Here is a 22,179-nt window from a genome sequence, read left to right as displayed (position 1 = left end):
GCATCAGGTGTTCTGTAGCAACATACTATTATTAAATTATACTGTGCAAGACGTACAACACTAACTTCAAAATGTTTTTCTATAGGTTTCACAGTTTTGGGGACAATTTGTTTGGCAATTATATCATTTTTTGTAAATATGCCTGTTCCCCCTCGTTTTATTAGAGACCTCGATGAGAAACTAGCTAGGTGGAAATTAGGAATTTGAAGGTAAGTAATTTCATCTTTTGACAGCCAGTGCTCAGTAACACACAGTACATGTGCATCTAAACATTCATCGGTTAGGAATATTTCTAAATCTAACACTTTGCCTGTAATACCTTGAATGTTTAGATGCACAATATTGCATTGTATAACTCTCTTCTTCATTTGAGAGAAACTATTGGTTGTAAGACCCTGTTCCTTAGGTTTAACATTTACAATATTTGTTGCATTTTTACATTTTACAATAAAAAATCATCTTTAAATTTGCCCGGAACACTCCTTATTCTATCGGATGTTCGTGCAGTTGGTTCTTTTTGTTTTACATTAACTCTTTTGTCATTTTCCACTTCCTTGTCTTTTTCATCTTTTCTCATTTCACTGTAACGTTCATTTTCTTCACTACCTTTTTCATCACTTACCATTTTACTGCATTTTTCACCATTTATCACAAGACAGACTTTTCCGCTATTTACCACATCACTATATTTCTTTCCATTTACCACTTCACTTTCCTGATTATTTATGGGGTGCCATTTCAGTTCAATAGGATTGCACTTTCTTCTTTGGTTTATAATGTATTCAGTTATCACCGTACCTATTGCTTTTGACACCTTTTCTTTTCCAGATCGGTTCAGATGCATGCCGTGATTTGTGAAATTGTTTCTCTCTAGCCTGCTTACATCAACAATATCGACATTACTAAAGTTTTTACACAGGTGTCTGATATTCTTGTTTGTCTCTTTTATGGCCACATTAACACAAGATTCTGGTATGAGATCGTATCTCGTTGGTATATTAACTACGATCACTTTAGAGTTTCTTATTTCAGGTAGTTTCTTTTCCAATGTATATATCACATCGTGACCTTCATTGCATGCTACATTGTTTGCACCTGCCATTAGTACTACACAGCTGCTGATTTCTTTGTTTTGAGGTTTTAGGCTACTTACAACCTGCCCAATTTTTGCACCTGGCTTGACAATACCTAACACTGAAACATCGCCTAGCTGACTCTTCACTTTTTCTGCCATTCCTCTACCATGACTATCAGCATAGATGAGCACTTCTGGTTGACTAACACTCGATTCTTCTATTTTCGAGATGTTTGTGGTTGTGTTTTTTGACTTCACATTTCTTCTGTACGTTCTCGAATTAGTTTCTGGGTGTATTTCTTCAGTCTGGAAATCTTGTAGTGTAGAAAATCTGTTTTTACTTTCGAAATGTATGCTATCGATGTGATGTTTTTTCTTTGTTGATTTCCTAACCACTTGAGTCCATGAGGATGTAGTATTTGTTATTTCCTTTGCCTTTTCTATAGTTTCTAGTCTGTTTTTCAGGGCTTCATTTTCATTTTTTAACTCCTTTATATCACTTTGCAGTAGATTCACTACCAGCAAAAGATTCGCGAGTTCCTCATTTTCAACACTTTTTTCTCCGTTTTCACATTGCGGACAGAACCATTCACTGTTTTGGTCGATTTCTTCATCGGCATTCAGGTTGCCGCACTTAAAGTGTAACCATTCGTCACACATGTCGCACAGAATTCCATTTTTTACAGATCTTTTACACTTTGCACATTTATCATCATATTTTGTCTTCAATTTGAGAGGAACTGATAAAAGCACGTCTTCGCTCGTTGGCGCCATCTTAGCTGTTCAACGTATCAAGAACGAATTGGTATTTATAGGACCATTTTAGTTATGTAGCTCAAGAATGATGTACAGTATTTAGGAACATTGATATCTGCTGTGAATGGTAAAAAAGTAAGAAGTAAAGTGGTTCCCTGTGCTTTTGCACCACGCCATGAAGGCGTATAGGGGTTGTGGAGTTAGGTCCCCACATATTCTTGATCTCGGCCGAAGCTGGCGCTGATGTGATCAGCACCACGCCCCTGCCCGCTTTCACCCCCTTGAGTTTCCTCCAGGTACCCACTTTATACGACGCTGGGTGGGCGCTGGAGCCGCTTGGATAAGTGGGAAAAGCCCCGGTTGTCCCCGCTGGGATCGAACCCCGGCCTCTCGTCGGGTGGTAGTCAGACGCCTTAATGATAGTTCATTAATGACGTAATGTTGTTCCTTCATGTTGAAAAGCTAGTGTTGCCTAGTCTTGTCTCCTCGTCGCTCTCTTGTATTATTAGTATAAATATAAAATTTACACATTTTCTCAGTAACGAAAGTTTCCAAAACATCTATTATGGAGAAAAGGAATATATTTTAAATAGAAAATCATGAATAAACATTTTAAATAAATCGAGAATAAATTTATACCTTCGAACCAATGAGGATGCTCGGAGCATTTCATATCTTAACCAGTTAAAACCCTTGTTGTAACGAAGTGAATTTAGCGCCATTCAGAATCATCTGCGCTGTGCTTTAAAACTAAGTTTTTTGGTTAATTTTTCAATTGAAGATGAGTTCCACAAATTTTACCATAGGATTTGGTGAAGATAAGAAGAATTCAAGCAAGTAAGTTAACGGTTTTATTGTCACTATTTTAGTTGAATAAATGCAGACATTGATCCAATAATTGTGTCAACAGGCATGCGTTCTGCTCGGGTGGGGTCATTTATCCTGTCGGTGCAAAATCTCTTGCACGACAACTCACAAAATACACAATGATTCACTTTTACATCTCGGTAAGAAAAATTGTACAAAAAAATTGATATAATTCATGCTTGTCAATTTTACTTGTGTGTGTAGGTATATGCATGATAGTTTTCGTGTAGAAATATTTGGATATAATTGACTCCTTTGCTTAGAAACTTCTAATGTGAATATTCCAATTCATAAATTATTTGCCACCCATGATCGAGATGTTTCACACTGCAGCGCTAATCTAATATACCGCTGGTATGCGTGAAACAAATTATATGGACTAGAGTTGTTTATGCATAATGATGGCGGGAACTACCAGCTGTTCAAGGAAATATGGGTATGGTTCAGTAGTTTCACCCGAGGGCCAATCATCACAGCTGGTTCCAAGTTCGGAAATGTATATTGATGTTTTATATGAATTTCTACAGGAGATAAATTATACAGTATTATCTTTTTTTACAAATAGTGAAGATTGAAGGTAAAATGTTAAATCCAATTAATGATAATTTGGAAAGTCCCTCTTTTATTTTGCTTTGTAAAATTAGAAGAATTTGCGGCTTAATTGAAGATGACGGGAGTGTTCCCAGATTTGTTTGAAATTTTGTATACTTTCTACATGAGGCCTCCTGGGTACGAATCTGACATTACAATTTCCTTGTCACGTCTGTAACTTGAAAATTTCACGTAACGTTAGGTTTGGCAAACACACTTCAAATATCACTAAGCTTACCTTCAAAGTCTGTAGTGTTTACAATCCAAAGGTGGATACAGTGTTGCCATACTTAAAATCCACACTCAACATGTCCCTCTCCTTCCTGGTTGTCGCTGTCCTGCAAGCCGGAAATATTCTATTATGTGGTCTGATCCCAATTGCAGGCACCTTTTAAGGAAGATATATTTCGCAAGATAACCTGAAAAGAAAATTTACCTTGTTCCGTACGGGTTCAAAGTTACCTTTGCATGTTTCCATGCATACTCAATGCTATTTGTGTGGGCACCGGTTTCCTCATCCATGAATGTGATACTATGGTTTACTTTCGGTAAAAATTTACTATCCTTCGGACACCTCTAATTTTTTTGTTTTGTCAACTTTTGACAATCCGATATAATGGTGGTGCCCGGGAGAATCCATTCCTTGATAACAGCAATTAATGTTCGGGCATCTTTTTTTCAACTGGAACAAGGAAACAACGTCCGGTTCCTCTTTCCAAACTTTGATTCATCAATTTCGACGATGCTGCCTACCCCACCAATTTTCTGACAATTTTCATATATTGAATGTTCTAAAACATCTCTGCAGAAGGATGCCAAGTCTACACCAGTCTTTTACGAAATTTCTGCCTCCTCACATTTGTTTCTGGAGCTGTAACAGTAATAGCGTAGACCTTGCAAGAAAGGTACCTTTTCTAAGGGACACTTGAGTATTTACACGGCTTTCTTTTCTCTTTATTTTCTACGAAACTTTTATAGCACTTCCACGAGTACTTATCAATGCGTGAACTGTCTTTGCACAAACTAAGAACATGTAATCACCTTCTTTCGGTAGAACACCATACTCCATTACTTTCTTTATCAGCTGAATTCCATTCCAACTCATTGGCTACATTCTACAAAACATGGCTTCCTCACTTCTTTCCGGATAAATATCGCCATTATGAAAAGAAATATATTACACCTTACACACGTAATATCCAAATTTCAAACAGTGACCGGGACATCAGAACCTCTGATACTTCATCCGGAAAACTTATTTGGTTAGTACATTCTCTAGTAAATAAATCTGAGAACACTCCAGTCACCTTCAATTGTTCCAAATTTGCTTATGATTGACAGCCAGTCCTGTTCAAGAAAAATGCACAGAAATAAGTTTGAGAAGTCAAGATTTAACACAGCAGTGCGCCATTTATTGTTTTGTAGAAGAACCCCTTCTACATCTTTCTGAAATAATACAACATATTTCCACTTTTTGGGATAATGTAGGATACAGGCACACACCATATTTCACTTATTACATTAGTTTTATTACCGGCTTGATGACTAAGCACATGTACTAGTTGATTTTCTATCTCCTCATTGAAATTCCCAGGTTTCAATCCCACCCTGGCCATCGGTGTTCTTTGAAAGTGTCGCTTCATCAATTTCATCCAAACATACTCCTCCTCTTCTCCATAGTAATTAGCTAATAAGTGGCAGCAATGCGATGTAAAATAATAGGCCCAAGTTCATTTTGTTTTATTGCGATTTCATCATGCTACGAATGCAATTTTAACATGGTTCAATTTCGATTTACTTCTGTTAACACATACTGCAGAGTTTTAGTGATTACTTAAGATTTTGTTCAACATATGCTTTCGTATTTAGGTTAAGCAGACGAGGTTTGGTTCCCTTAGCATTAAAATAAAGTCCCTAAATGCATTCTACTAAGGTTCCGATTTACTTCTACATTAATTCCCACTAGTCTGTGATACTTACAGTCACTTGTCAATGAAAAATTCATTGTCCATGTGAAGTGCGCATGCTTCAGTAAGGTAATTCAGTACAAAAAAGTTGTTTTTCAACATAAATAACTTCTTTCGACATCTAAACAGTGCTCATTACTTTAGGGAAGGTTCAAATTTCGTGTGACAATGATTGCCAAAATTCTACGATAATTAGTCTTCCTGCTAGGAGAATTTGAAAAAATGATAAAACAATCTGAACCGTTACTGAGGTTGGTGAGGAGGCGTTCTGTATGGACTTTTGTACTAGGTTTTTGTTTATATGGTTTGTATTATTATGTAGTCTTTGCAAAATTCTTGCCAAAGAATTGAAGTTAACACTGATACAAAAGTGATGGCTCTAGCTAATTTTCTTTTGATGGTGTTATGAATGGATGTTTTGTGGCTATATTCACTCAAGGTTTATCATTTATATGAGAATCTGAGGTATTGATGTGGAAGAATAAATGAATGAATGAATTTTTTTTCGTGCATTGGTGTATACCCTTCAGTATATACAGGGAAATATCCCATTGTCTAAAATCCGGTAAATGTTTACTATCCTTCGGACACCTGTGGGGCTATGCGAGAATGGTGTGTGGGGCTACGCATATTTTTTCGAAACCAATTTTTAACTATTGTAACCTATGCGTGACCCTACCTAACCTAATCTTACCGGAAATGGTTTGTGAGGCTATGTACGAAATCTGTCTGAAGGATAGTAAACAAGTACCTAAAATCCGTACCTGAGTATTAAGAAAGAGGTATAAATGTCCCTTGAGAAGGGTTGAAAGTGCAAGGTTGTTATGAAACCTTCACAGTACAAACACAACACATTAAGGAAGCACTGAGAACTTCCTCAGGGACAGAGGAAAAGGCCTGCTTTTCTTAAAAAGCTACAATTACACACTGTCGTAATCTCCCAACATGTATGGTAAGTTGTTGGAAGTAAAAGCTGCACATTCAGTAAGAATTTACCGATCACTTAAAATAACGTTACAAACATGACACATTGGAGGGTCCAGCTCTTGCAGCTGGTGAGACAGCTGTGTCCGATACGAAACCAAGTTAAAATTACTTCTCGGTGGAAGGGAATGTACAAAGATCACCATGTGACTGGGTCACTTCTGCTCTGGCAGATAATGGCACGAGCCGTCAAAGAATGTGCTTCACTACAGAATGCTTGGAAGACAGAGATTCCACACTCTGAAGAGCACACTAATCGAATCAATAAAACTGAGGACTTTCTCCAAAGTATGAAGGTCATTGAAGCCCAGTGCCTTTAGGACTACTTAAGCACTGAAAATACTTAAAATTTGCATAAAAAAGGTGCAAAAAGTTCAAATTAATATGCACTTTAGAGCTCTACCTCCACATCACCCTATACGCCTTCATGCCATGTGTGCATATGTACAGGGGTACCTTTACTTTTAGAAAAAACTTACTTTTTTTTTTAAATGTTTTCTTTCACTTACTGGAAAAACCCTACGTGTAAACGGATATGTTCTTTTTTCACCTCATATGATTTAGCATGCAATACATGTAAAAGTTACAGTTCTGAATTCTTTCACACATTCATGTTTACTTAAATCTGCTGTTGTATAAATTAAAGAAAAATTACATTAATTAGAGATTATGATTGCACTTCATTACATCCTGTTTTTGGCAAGAATTTATATATTCAGAAAGAACTCTCTCTACTTTGCCAGATACAATTGGACAATATTTTTAGGCAATTGTAATCAATACATGAAGTTAAAGATAATGTATATAGAGTGCACGTCAAATCTCCTGCATATGGCGATAGCCAATAGCAGCACACTGCAGCGGTGCCTTATAGAAATGTACTTATTATTATCCTTGTATAGCAATTTTTATTATTTTCTTGTAGTTTACGGTTATTACAAGCATAAGAAAACAGTGAAAACAATGATGAATTTGAATTGCCTGATGATATTTTGGATTCATAATTTAAAAAGTCTCAAATAAAAATACAACAGACTGCTTTTTTTTTTTTTTTTTTTTTTTTCCACAGTTAAGTTGCTATATTACAACAATGTAACATTGACAACATCCATTATATAACGGATTCTTTTTGTTTAAAAATTACTAACCATTGTTATAACTGTATCTTTAGTCAAAATGAAAATAAATGTCTGATGAAAGGAGCGTGTGTTCTCCTGAAACGTCACAAAGAAAAACTGTTTTCTTATGCTTGTAATAACCGTAAACTACAAGAAAATAATTCTATAATGCAAGCAATGCGTACATACAAGAAAAACTAGCAATTTTTAACTTATCAGTAATTATATAAGTTACTATAACACACAGATTTAATTATTCTTGTATCTTTGCATTGTAGAATTTCTCACTTAGTTGTTACATGGGAATTAACACACATTTGAATTATTTTGTTATTTATTTTAGCTTCCCTAATTTGCAAATAACTTTCACGAAGAGGGAATATGTTTTTGCCCAAAATGACAATAAAAATTGTATTCATTTGCTTATAACCACTACTACATGTTATACGAAAGAAACTTAGATCTCTAATAATAGCAAACATCTATTGTTGTACAAGTTATTTATCTTCATATCTGTCTGTTGTATCCTTGCCATTTGAAAGTATGGTTAACCTGTTCCTACATAGTTCAAGACAACAAAATTCCCAATTAGAACATTCTTAATGGAAACCTTGAAATTTCCAAAAGCTCATAAAATTTCACAGCAATTTCATTTTTTACTGAAAAGTTACGTACTGTGTATGGCATGAAACATGAAATAAGTAGATTTGCAGTAATGTAGGTAATAACTGTTTTTCCAATGGCCCCACAGAATGAAGAGTAAATAGCAACCTGTGCCTTGTTTGGTAACACAACACTGTTCAACAAGTTTTAACAGAAAGTTTGCAAATACCTTCAATTTAGGTTTTTACATTAATTTGAAGATAATTAGATGAAATATGATTGTAAAGTTAACGTAAAGTGGCAGTACATGTGGCACTGTGCCATGATGGCACATATAGGGGATGTGGAGGTAGGGCTGCCTTTTCCCTCCAGGGTTGCCCCCCAGGTACGCATTGGTTTCAGGCTGGGTGATCTCCAGAGCCACTTTATGCAGGGACAAGGTTGGAAAAATTCTGACCTTAGATCATTCCCCCGGGAATCAAACCCGGAACCTTGGTCTCCTGTATGGCAGACAAATGTAAATACTTAGCTCTAGTTCGAGAAATATGGATTCATAACAATATCATCAAAATATGAATTTCATTATTTAATAGTATATTCCAAAGAAAAAACTGTTAACGACAATAATTCATAGATACAAGTAAGAGCCATCATTATTTTGAAATATACAGTTATTTTTTATAAAGTAATTTTTAAAAACATGTTTCTTCTTTTACCCCAATTAATATTGATCAATGCATGTACCTTCACTATCAACCAGTTTTCATCTGAATCTTTCCATACAATTTTGCCAGCTGTGTACAACATTTTGCATGTATCTTATTCAAGATAACATAAAGAACATATTTAGAATTCAAAATTGACATGAAGGAAGTTGATTTTTGTAGACTAATTTTTCGAAACACGGCTGCAGCTTGCCCAAAATATCACTATGATTTGTTGAAATTTCTCCCCAATAAGTGTAAAAAACATTCTTAAAGCTTGGATACCACAATTAAATGACAATATTTCATGTACCCTAGTTACATGTCAAGAGTTCATATACACCATAACTCTGTTCCTGGAAGTCAGCATTTTTTATTACTTCAAAGCGATGTTACATATTTTCATAATGTAGCTTCAAGGGATGTATGGCCTATATGTCCAATTGGAATTGAATGAATCTTGTTTCCTGCATGGGGGAGCATTGCTTCCAAAAGCAGAAGAGTCGACTGATATTTTTCATTATTCAAGCTTGTAACTAATCCGAGAACCTCTACATTCATCCATGCTACAAGGGTGAAGAAGAGTAAACTTTTTCTATTTATCCCAGTTGATTGAGATACATTTTCATCGAATACATTGTAGGCTAGAATCTCAGTTAAGAGGGAGAAGGGCAATCTCGTTTGTGGCCAGTGTGTTCTTTCCAAATCATGGGCACTGCAAATGGCATTGAATATAATTTCTTCCATTGCTGTCATAAATACAAACAACGTGCAGTACCTAGGTTTTTTCACTTAATTGATCAATAAGTCACATTGAAGTACATCTGAAGGGCTAGAATATGTTCCTACCTGTTTATTTTCTTCACACAAGCTGCTTTGAAGACATAGGCTTGTAAAATATGTTTATTTTGGATTGCAGATTAATTGATATTGTGTCCATTTGTAAATTTCTGTTTCTCAAAAGTGTGAAAATATTTGTTCTGTATGTGGTGTGTTTGGAATGTTATTTTTAGAAAAGGTATTAACTCTCAAATATCTGTAACCATAGTCCTTAATTATATGTACACAGGGATTCTTCATTTAGTTTGATTTCAGAAAGTGAACTGATATGAAGTATTTCCCAGTACTGATAAACTACTGATATAAAATTTACTGATTCCGATAACTAAGCCAATACAAAATTGCAAATGATTCTTGCAGAATATTCATTCACCTCCTCAATTAATGTATGTAACCAAGTGATTCAATGTAATTTACTTTAATAATGAACTGCTTATTTAGACATTTACTTCACAAAACCATGATATACAAATTGTATTTGTTTATTCATAAAAGTAATAAAAAAATGGCTAAAATTATCAGTAATATTATTGATCAGATATGCCCATACCAATAGAGTAACAATTAGTTTGCTTCTGCTGGGCCCCCAGTCATGTAGGCATCAAGGGGAATGAAGGAGCTGGTGCTACCGCCAAGTCTGCTGATGCAGATGGCGACCTTCTCATTCACATTGTTCTTGTTCTCTCGCCTAGAAAAAGTAATTTTAACTCTGCTTTGAATCTGACACAGCCATCTCACACATTGCCAATTTGCTGCTGCAAGGGTTGGATCCTCCGCTGTGCTGTACCTGTAATGTTGTATTAAGTGTTCGGCACATTCTTCTCGCATGTTCTGATTTTAATTTCCTTGGACAGAGTTTTAACTTTCACAACGATTTATCATCCGTCCATGTTGGGAGATGTTGACAGTGTTTTACCAAATGTTTTTATCTTTTTTGAGAAGAGCGAGCCTTTTACACTGTTTCTTTGGAAGTTTCTAGACTATCCTTGCCGTTTTAAAATTTCGTCTTTGTCCTGTGGAAGTTCCTTTAGAACTTGCATTTTTAACCTTTCTGAAAGGTCTCTTTGCACCCCTTTTTTATTTTTTAAATTTTAGATAAGGGGATTTTCCCTGTGTACTTAGAAGGGTGCAAAATGGCCACAAAGGCCAAAGAACCCAAAAATTTTAAATCAATCAATCAGCTACTCCATCTCATCTAATAATAATAAGGGGTGATGTTATGGCTATAAGGGGAAATGGAGGCTATTGTAAAAAAAAAATAAACAATACTGCACTGTGTATTGACTACTCTGGAAAAAAATTGAAGATTCTGGAAAACTGAGGGAAAATACATTTCAAGTTCACGTGAGAACCCTGAAGATGAAAATTAGAGCTAATTTTCGTTTCCATATTCACTATCTGCACGACCAAGCTGATAAGAATTGAGTACTTTAATTTAATTTAAATTTTTACTGTTGAATCAGTTTTTGTACCACATGATCTGATTGGCAAGATTCTGGCTTGAAATGCATATTTGGGACCATTCCTAAGTAAGGACTCTTGCATGCTACCCTTGAATACAAGAGAACCATGATGTATACTCAGACATCACTTCCGTATGTGGGCCATTCAATGCATTGTTTGAGGTTCATTTGATCATGTACGGACATTGTTACATGTAATTTGTCTATCCATTTTGTTTGCTACATGAAGGCATTAAGGAGAGAGTGCAGGGGATTATCATCTCCATCGAAGGGTCTAAAACAAATAGAAAGTTGTCTGTTAAGCTAAGTGTAAATGAGTAGCACAAAGTCGCTTAACTGTCTATTAACACTAAAACCACGGCCTTTGTTTTATAATTACAGAGCATTATTATTTGGCATTTGCTACGAGACTCGGCGGCAAGCGGCCCGGCAGCAGCGCTTGTCTTTCCCTGTGAACGGGGTCCGCGACAGTCGCTAGAGTCGGCTATTAAAATTACAGTTTTCATATTGTGTACTAACCTTGACTACAGAAGGTGTTAAAAATGATGTCCCTCTGCTGCAACACATTCCTGGCATCTCCGAAGGAAATTGGCATTTACACGTGTCAGTTCGTCTACTGTAATACTCCCGATTTCTCGTACAATACTCTCTTTTAACTCACGGATGGTGTGCGGATTGTCTTTGTATACTTTATTTTTAGATTACCCCATTTTTCTTTCCACTTTTATTCAAACTGACCCTGTTACTACAGCGCCTTGAATAACGTAGTGTGGAAAACCACCCAAGAAACTGGTTCCCGATACGATGACAACATACACTGAGGTGCAAAAAAAACGCAACACTTGAAAATTTTACAGACAAGGTGATATATTTAATCCAAACTATTTATGACATGCTTGTAATTATAAGTTTTGCAGAAAATTGTGTATTTTCTTCTTGCTACAATATTTCTAACACAGAAAGAGTAATTTCTTTAACCAACTCGCTATAAATAACGTAATGTAACGTAACGTAAACTGTAGAGTCATTGTGCACACTGAACATTTCTCATGATTTTGTGAAATTTTTCTTCCACTTCGATCTCAGGCATATTCTTCTGACTCCCTGTAGCACTTCACGAGATTTTTTTTACTATTCCGATCATATTCAATAACGTGTGTTGTTCCCTCTGGCATCAATTACAGCATGCATCCTGTGAGGCATACTCCTTATGATGGTAGCGATGTCCTGCTGGTTGATTCGCTCCCATTCCTGTCTGAGGACTTCTCGCAGCTCTTGCAGGGTCTCGGGAGGGGGGGGGGCACGATGGCGAACATTTCTCCCTAAAATGTCCCAAACGTGCTCGATAGGGTTGAAATCTGGACTACGTGCTGGCCACTGCATAACTTCAATTCCAACATCATTCAGGTAACAATTGACACATTGTGCTACATGAGGACGTGCTTTGTCATGCGTGAGCATGAAATTCTCACCAATGTAGTGAGCAATGGGAATAACATGATCTCCAAGGATTTCTTCAATGTAGCTGTGTGCCGTGAGTGATCCACCATCCACAAGAACCAGGTCTGTTCGTGCAGTCGAGCATATCCCTGCCCAAACCATCACAGATCCACCGTTGAATGCTGTCCTTGACGAAAATGTGCACGGTAAATTCCTTTCTCCTGTCTTCATCCAAACCTTTTCTCTTCCATCTGGAGATCTAAGGCTAAATCGAGACTCATCAGAGAAGAGAACTGCTCGTCATTCCAGTCACTATGGTGTCTTGCAAAACGCAATCGATCCTTTCGATGTTTTCTTGTCAGTTCTGGGCCAGTAGCAGGTCTCCTGGATAAGAGTTTGGCATCATGCAACCTTCTTCTCACAGTCCACTTGCTGACATTCACACCTCTCACTTGTTCAAGCAGATTTCTGACTTCAACTGCAGTCATGTGGCGATTACGGAGAACCTTAAGGCGCAAAAACTGGTCATCTCTTGCAGATGTTGACCGCCGCCGTCCAGAACCCGGCCGTCTAGAGTATGTACCAAGCTTTCTCTATCTCTGGATGGTACGTGAAATTGTGGACGGTGTGGTACGCAACACTTGAGCAACATAACGCCATCGTATCCTTGTGGAAACGTACGGTGACAATGTCCTAACGCAAGACGCGTGTGTGCATTGGTTTCGACGATTCCAAAGTGGTGATTTCGACCTGAAAGACAAAGATCGCCCGGGCCAGCCGAAAAAAATCCAAGACGCCGAATTGCAAGCACTGTTGAACGAAGACGATACGCAAATGCAACAACAACTGGCAGAGAAGTTAAATGTTGGTCGCCAAACCATATCTGATCGTCTTCATGCCATGGGAAAGATCCAGATTGGGCGACAAGACACGGAAAGGTGATTTTGCAGCACGACAACGCCTCATCACACACAGCGAAAGGCGTCAGAGACACCATTTCTGCACTTGGCTGGGAATTCTTGTTCCACCCGCCATATGCACCAGACGTAGCTCCTTCGGACTACCACTTGTTTTCATCGATGTCTCACTCACTTTCCCAGCAATACTTCAACAATTACGAAGATGGATCACCTCAAAATGTGAACGATTTTTCTGGTAGGGCATCCACAATTTGACGGATAGATGGGCAAAATGTATAGCTAGCGATGGCGCATACTTTGTTACCTTTCTCCCCAGATACACTTGTTTTCTTTCGGATCAATTAAGAATTATTAACCGGCATACCTGGTGTTACGAGTAACAATCCATACCTATGTTTTCTTCCGTATTATTAATAAAAAACTCAAGGACAGGTCATGATCGACGGTTCAGAATTTTCTTTAATATTTTCGCGACTACTGTATCAATTATCATAATTTTCTGATACAAAGAAATGTTGCAAGGAAAAGAATCCGACGTTGCAGCAAAAACTCCATTCACTTCCATTATAAGCAGACGAATGCTATGCACTTGTACCGACACCAGCGCCTCTAGCGGTATCATTTCTGAGTGGAACCTGCCAGAGAGGCCAGAACCGTCCGTTTTCCACACTTCATTATTCAAGGCTGTTACTGTTACTCTAAACTTTTTTACGAGGTTTCATATAGTGGTCCTATGTGGAACGGGAACACCAGGAAATTTCGTTGCAAAACGTCGTCGCACTTTTCCACAATTCCTCTTTCCGAAGTAACACTCGACAAGATAAATCCTTTGTTGTAATGTAAACTTTTGTGGTGCCATATTAAGCCATAATCTTCAACACACGGACACAACACAACTTCCGAGGGAGGATTATACTGGCGTCAGTCTGCAACGTCAACAGAAAGGGAATGAGAGCGTAAAAAAACAGACTGTAGCGTGCTTCTGTCGTTGACCCGTTCACCGGGAAAGACAATCGCTGACACCGGGCCGCTTGCAGCCTAGTCTCGTAGCGAATGTCAGGGAATGCTTTGTAGAACCGCGACAGAGGTCAAATTTACTTATTTGGCATCATCTGCAATGCAATTGGTGCAGTATTTTTTAACAATTTTTACACATTTTCCACATACTGTTTTTCCACTGCTCACATAAGTCTCTCCTGTCTTGTTTCTGCATTTGGATGTTTGGCACTGTCGACGCTGTCGTTTTCCCGGAGGCTTATAGGAGACAATCTGTAGATTGGTCTGTGGGATTCTGTTGCTTCCTTCTCGGAGTTCTTCAGAAAGTTTCATCAGGAACAAGTGACGACCAAAATTTTCGCCAGTTGTATTCTTGTACAAAATATATGCATTGAGAGTGGCTAGGTCCAAAATGTTGTAGAATACATGAACTGGCCATCTTCGCGATGCTACTTTTACGGAAAATTTACGAGCCATCTGATCGACTACATCTACACCAAACTTTGTGCTGTTGTAAAAGCTGGCAGTTTCAGGGAGTTTCTTTACACCACCACCAATACACATGTTTGAATGCATGGAACTGAGAATTAGAACGTTTTTGTTTCTTTTTCCTTGGTACACAGTGAGTGTGCTGTCAGCACTACTCAGAAGAACTGTAGAATACTGTTCTAGACGAGATGATTTTACCTGCTGAGGCACTTCTTTTCTTGAACGTCTTATTGTTCCTACCAAGGTAGTGTTCTTAGCTTTCAGGGTTTCAGCGAGTTTCCTTGACGTAAAGTAATTATCTGTTGTGACATTTCTTCCTTTTCCAACAAAGGGTTCCATCAAGCAAAGTACAACATATTTTGCAACAGGCTGATCTGCTGGGCGATCTTCATGTTTACCCAAATAAGGGAAACCATTTATCAGGTACTTACTGTCGACATCAACTGCAAGCCAGAATTGAATGCCGAACTTGTCTTGTTTATTTGCCAATATTGCACAATCTACACCTAACTTCTGTAGGTAAGAGCTGTTCATATACAGTGATGTATGCTCCTGGTATGTAATTTCTGCCACAATTTTCAATGAAACAATTCGATATTTCGGACACATGCGCAAACTTGTCACTTTTTACGCGTTCGGACCTTGTTTTATGATCAAAGCGCAGATATCGCATCATTTCACGAAATCTGTCCTTAGCCATGGTTTCACGAAAAAATGGTGGTGCCCAATACTGTCCCACAAACTGTCTAATTCAAGACTTTTCACACAATGTGTTCCGCGAGCATACAAAATTGGATAAATGAATCCAGTACCTGTAATGTAACAGACCTGTCATTTCCTCCAGTTTGACGATGAGCTTCTTCTTTAGTGCAGGATTTTATGTGACGAAGCATCCTCTCATTCACAAAAAGACGCCATGCACTTGAAACCTTTCCTTCAAGGATATTTCGTTTAGCAAATCCTGACGGGCTACTTTTTTCTTGTTAAACATTATGTGCTGGACGCCTACCAGGAACATTCATATTTACATCGGCATCAATTACAGTCCATTTGCTTCCATCTTTAGCACTGTATTTCATTCCAGATAGAAAAGGAGACACCTGGAGACATTGTGGATTTTCTTTTTGCTCCCCGTTGAACTGTAGAGACAGGTGCTGCTTCGTTTCCTTCATCTTCTGACGAATGGTTCGATTCAAAGTCTTGTTCTAGTGGAACAAAATCTGGATCCTCTTCACTTTCACTTCCATCGGAATTGTCAGCATCCATGTCCTGAATTGAGTCTAAATACTTTGATATATCTTCAGCTTATAGTCCACGTTCAGCCATTTTTAGAGGACAGTAATCACTCACGTGTGCGAGAAACAAATATCAAGAACAGACGATAAACAAAGACAGTGCTTGCATAGTTTTGCAACTCCCTGTTCGGCTCAAACAAAGAGATTGATCATTCACCTGTAAGCTGCTGCCACCTAGTGATGAATCTAATAAATGACACACCAGGTGGCAGTAGCTTGAAGGTGAGTTTTGTGATACATCTCCCGAAAGGAGGTTTGTATTTTTCTGTTTACCTTTACATAAAAAAATGGAGCGTGATGCACAGTGGTCATTTTGACCGCTCCCGCGGTTGGTGGTGTTTCGATGAATAACTACATACTTTTTTTTTAAAAAATGTAAATCAAAAATATATTCTCAACGTAAAAAGAACAAAAGTCAAGGAATTTCAGATGATTCGAAGAGATATTAACGTCATAACAGCAATTTGAAATTCAACAGCAGTCAAAATGACCGCTTTCGCCGTTCTAGTGTTAACATGTAAAATTCTCCCTTCCAACTCTTTTCATATATATATAATTTGACAGAAAATTTGAAGTTGTCGGACATCTGTTTTTGCTTTACTATCATTGGTGTTTTATTTCTATTATATCTAATTAATCTTGATGGCGTGTATAAGAAATATATACAATAAGTAAAACTTGTTGCAGAATTTTCAGAATATGCCACTGGAGCCTACTTAAATCATATGTGACAATAAGTAAAAGAAAAGTGCCTGCTTGTAGTTCACACATGGAACATGTTATACAAGTTATACGTAATCTAGAATGAAGTAACGGTAACAGAATAATTATCTGGACTGGGCTAGTGTTTTGTCTTAAACGAGCACACACACACACACACACACACACACTTAGTGTATGCATGTATGGCAATGAGAATCTGCCTTTGTGGCAAAAGTTTATGCATTTTTAGTAGTCAGTTGTCAAAATTTTACTTCATTTGCTGTCTTGCACTGACTCAAGGTTGCCCCCCCCCCACCCTGACCTCAAACATATTCTCTTTACTACAGAAACCTATTTTCTCATGCAAAAGTACCACCAGGTAAATCTCACAATATGGAACATTGTGTCGCCCCAGTCGAATTAGTTCATGTTACCATTTGTAAAGCAGGAAATCAACATCTGCGCGAGCTTACATTATCTGTGGCTTGCACAAGATTAAGAATGTTCGAGAATTAATCTACGTTTCTAAAAAACAACAACATTAATAATTATGTAAACGTTTTTGGCATTTGAAAAATATATTAGGAAGGTATGTTATTTACAACTTTGATTATTTTATGTAAATGTTGTAAAATTCTAAATTGCATGCTGTAATTATGTAAATCCATAGTTACATGTAAATATTGACCAAGTTTCCTTGGTTTTTTGTAAATAACTGTGTAGTATAAAAGGAAGCCGGTTTCCTGTATATTTCGGCTTTCTTACCCTATTGCTGGTATCACAAGTTTACCTTGTAGGGAGAACTACCCGGTCTTCGGACGCTGCAATTTGCTTGGGCTAGTTTTTCATAACCTGATGCTTCGTCTATAGTTGCTTGCGATACCAAAGCGATTGTGAATAATCTTGAAAGGGTTACCAGTTTCAGATTTGTCATCAAATCTGCGTCAGTTAACCTAAATCTAAGATTGCCATGGATTAAGTATCATTGTACATTGTGCATTATTGATAATAAACCCGTCTTTATTGGAAGAAAGTTCCATACCTTTTCATTACTAAAAAACTTAATCAAGGTATAAAATCCGACACCAGTGACCAAGTCAAGGGCTACAATTTAGTTACCCAATTAAGCTAACTGAGAAGTCCGATCCAGGGTAACTTAGTAACCAGACCTAAGCCCTAGAGGACCAGTGTAGGTGCGTGTCAACATGCAGGGTTTTCTTTTCATATCCATTAACATCAATATACAGAAAGAGTCTGTAATTTGGCAACATGCTAGTTCGGTAATGATACATTACAGGAGTAATCAACGGCTCAAAGAAGCATTGCTAGTAGGTCAAGTAAGTTGAGTGACACTCCATTTGATGTTCCTGAATTCCAATCAGTTTTTGGAAGAAACCTTTTTTATTTGTTGAATGCCTCTCGAAATTGGTGTGCCAAAATTGCTCTATGGTTTCAAGAAAATTATAACTTCAAAGCAGATTGATATTTTCAAAACGTAACAAATCTAAAAAAAAAAAAAAAATCTCTGCCACACCATGAAAAAAATGGACAGGACAAGTCGAATGTTGGTACTTTGAAAATGTGTGGTGTCTCCAAAAGGGAGTGCGTTGGTGGGAGTCCTTGAGAATTTTAAACAGAGAGAGAGTCGAGCGACGCCTTGTTGGATAAATTTGCTAATTCCAGAATTTTTTTAGGATACATTTTTGGTATGGGTCATAGTTTTCGAATGGCTACAAAAATTGATTTCAAATTTATTGGTAATAAATTATTATCCTGTGTCCAAAAAAAAAATAATGTATAGAACATCAGACCGTTTCAGTTTTCTAGTCTCATGGCTCGCCTATGTTTTTTTCAAATGTATGAAGTTCTCAGAATACTTTTCTCAACTGTTGAAAAAGTGTAAAGTGTATAAAAAGTAGTTTTGTGGTCCCAGTCAAATCTGTTACCCCATGCCAATTGATGACATACAGTAGATACAAAATTTGATTGGAAGCAAATAGGTGTCGTGTCACCACCCAACTCCCATTCCATTTTAATATTTACATGTGTTCGCCTTCTACCCCCCTCGTATGAGTTTTTCTTGGAACTTCTTTCGCTAGTAATTAATCCGTCTGGCAAGGGATTTGTTCCTTAATGCTTTTCGTTCTTTTATTTCACCGTTCAATGAGGGGAATTGTACTGTGCTGCCATCCCGTGGCAGTAGCTGTTACTATCTGCGTGCTACTAATTTATTTACCAACGGCAATGTTGTCGCCATAAAGACAGAAAGCGTACGGCAGCTAGCAAGGCTGAATAAGATTTTTTTGAAAAGCATCTACTCTATGAGAGCCTATCTCCGTGGCGAAGTGATTAGCACGACATCAGGTGTCCTGGGTTTGAATCCTGGTCTATGAGTGTTCCTTCATCAATTTCATCATGTTACTCACCTTTTTCGTCGCGATTAGCCAATAGTGAAAGAAAATCAACGCTAAATAGCAAAAATTAGAATCAAATCTACTCAATGAGTGTGATTATCATTAATTGGGATTAGTCTAGATGTATAAGTACGTGGCGTAGAACTGATAATATGAATCAACTTCTACTGCAGGTTATTAAATACAGTACTTGTTTCTTATGACATTAAATTGGCTTGGGGGCCTCCCCGATGGCGGATCGTCGTTGCCTTGTAATCAAGGGGTCCTGGGTTCGATACCCGGTGGAGGCACATAGTGGTTCGGATCCCACTTTAAACTGTAGGTCCAGACTCGATTAGCCTTCCTGTGCATAAAGTGGACGTAAAACACCAAATCAATCTATTAAATTGGCTTCGAATAGGCCTACATACGAAGGTCAAGAGTGACAATTGTGGTTAGAAAAAAACATCGTCGAAGCTGTTTCCTCCATCGCCAGTGTAATTGCGTGTTGACAAGACTATCTCCGGATCCAAAATTTGAAAATAATCCCCTTGTGTTGCGAGAGAAATTTTGTTCCGTCTGGCACAGCCAGAAATTACTAGTAACGTGTCTAAAAGAAAGAAATCGTGCCTGATTGGAAGTGGTCGTGCCAATCTGTTGGTAATATTTTTAAAAGATCGTGATGTCTTTGACACGGAGGCATAATGACGTTGACAGCTTTCGGAGATCCTTAGGACTTTCTGTGGCTCCTAAGATTGTGGTACAGGACAGTAACAATAACGTAGATGCACTCTCCAATACGATGAAAGAAATATGGGAAACCAAACTGTCAGAATTAACGTAATAACATCTAGCCTATACCAAAGTAAATGTAGTTGGACTCATTTTGAAAGGAGAAAAATAATGACATCCCAACAGTAGGGACAATAGCTCGGCGATATAAAACTTGGCAGAGTCGTCTCGTGTTTGAGGATGTCTGTAATATTCTCGGTCTTGTCCCAGTTGTAAATGTCTGTCTCGTTCTTGTCTGGAATATCAAAATATATGTGTAAATATCTAACATGTGTCACCGCACAAACTTTCACAGCGTGTAGAAAGAAAGAAAAAAAATCTCAGTAACATTTGTCTGTCACCTCGTTACGACGCTACGAACCCTTAACGAAATTTTATCATGAATGTATATAACCACGCAGCACACGTTGACAACTGCCACTAATGGATTGACTTCAATAACTACAAGCAAAATACATGAGTTATCCGTAACTAATCTGCTAGATATCCGCTTGGTATATCTGAAGGTGTCGCATAATAAAGTAAATTTGCCTTATGCACATTTTTCCAATATCATACCAAAGTCTCAACTCGAATTGACAGAGGACTGTCTCGCCTCGACTCCTCTGGTACCCCCACCCCTTTCCACAGACACTGTTTTCTGGCATTTCAAAATGAACGGACAGCCATGAAGATCTTCGAAAACAGCGTCCCTGTTTTAGTCCTGCGCTTTTCAATAGCATAGTGGCTAATGTTACTTTGCAACCGAAGGTTCCTTTGTTCTATTCCCAGTGAGGGCACATTCCAGTGGTTCAGACTCCACTTCGAAGTGTAAGTCCAGGTGTTAGTTTTCCTGAGTATGAAGTCGAATACAGTGGCGATCTCACAATCTCTCCACCGGAGCGTCTCGAACGCCGTAAGAAAAATGCAAACGCATATAGTGGACATGAAACAAAGCTTGCAAACATACTTGTACTTATCGTATGTCCAATCGCTTGCTCCAGATCGCATCTACGTCACAGTTCTGTATCTTTTAGAGAGACTGATTTGTGACAGTTCTTTTCCTGCGTTAACTGTCTCTGGACCTGCTTAGCGAAGTTGTAACACGAAAGTCCAAACTTGAATGATTTAGGACACTTGCAAGTATTTCCTCTGTAGATGATGTGGCCAGTATTGTAATTGCGTGCGTTCGATGTTCTTGAGGAACCTGATCCATATCTGAAATCGAACATTTGCTGATCTTGTTTCACGTTTCGATTCTTATCTGGAGCAGTTATCGTAACAACTTTTTTATTCGTTCGGAAGAGTATTTCTCGCTTGCACCTTGGAGAAGTTGCAGCTCCAGAAGTGATAATATCTGACGGTTCTAGTTCAGAAGATACACAGGAGAAGGGCGATGAGAAAAAGAGGTGGAAGGGTGGCATCGGTTGGAATTAACTTTTTCCCCTCTGACTTCCCAAGATGTCTGTGCGGATGAATGGGAGTCACGGCGCCCTACATTGAGCCTTTCCCCCCAAGAGGCTTCCCTTCGAATCGTGACTCCGTTTGTATTGACTTGAAGCCTCCGAAGAGGAATTTTGGACCGAAATTGTCGGTTTTCCTCCACAAGGTGAAAAGATCAGCTGACCTCGTAATTTCCGACCGTCACTTTGAATAAATTATTGTCTTTACTGAGTCCCATTCTTAATTTCGAAGTAACGGTCGGCTCGCCTTTTAAAATTGCATTAATAATCTGGGTTGTGCGTTCATTTCGAGCTTTGCCAGAGCTCTGAACGCGTAAGGTTTTCTTGCTGGAGTCGGCTCACGTTTGCTATTTCTTCGGAGCATAAGGCAGAGTCTTGAGAACGTTCCTGAATAGTAGTCACCAGGGGATCTGTAAAGATTGTGTTGAGTCATTGGCGGAGCAACGGACTGTCACCAGCCAAAGTGGAGTGTCATATGATTTCACCAGTCATTAAAGATTTCAAATTCATTATTTGCGTGGGCGAGGTGTAAGCCTGAGGCTGTTCTGCCACCTAGCTCGGCTGCCATTCTTGTCTCTTCTCGATACCATTCCTAGAAGCTGCTGTATTGAAATCTGACAACCTCATATTTATTGATTGGTTTATTTTACTTCTCATTTCTGCCACATTGGCTAATCCTGAAGATGAGGATGAGTGATGATATTATGAAGGGACACTGACAAAGAACAACTATGCCGGAATT

At 38.1% G+C, this 22,179-nt stretch overlaps 1 protein-coding gene across 2 annotated transcripts in view; it reads left to right on the top strand.

The window, feature by feature from the left end:
• Positions 1-2,512: 2,512 nt before the first annotated feature.
• The window catches only part of Jupiter (microtubule-associated protein Jupiter), a 192,043-nt gene continuing 172,376 nt past the window's right edge, over positions 2,513-22,179 (top strand). The window contains exon 1 of one of the 2 annotated variants that reach the window (XM_083119177.1): positions 2,513-2,668. In XM_083119177.1, coding sequence (XP_082975303.1) covers positions 2,613-2,668 — 56 coding nt within the window. In that variant the 5' untranslated portion in view covers positions 2,513-2,612. The remainder of the gene's footprint in view (positions 2,669-22,179) is intronic. The other variant, XM_083119172.1, reaches the window with a different exon arrangement.

Source organism: Lepisma saccharinum, chromosome 3 (assembly GCF_977018435.1).
Source record: "Lepisma saccharinum chromosome 3, izLepSacc3.1, whole genome shotgun sequence".
NCBI classification, from domain to species: domain Eukaryota; kingdom Metazoa; phylum Arthropoda; class Insecta; order Zygentoma; family Lepismatidae; genus Lepisma; species Lepisma saccharinum.
This window is presented reverse-complemented; position numbering and strand designations above follow the sequence as displayed.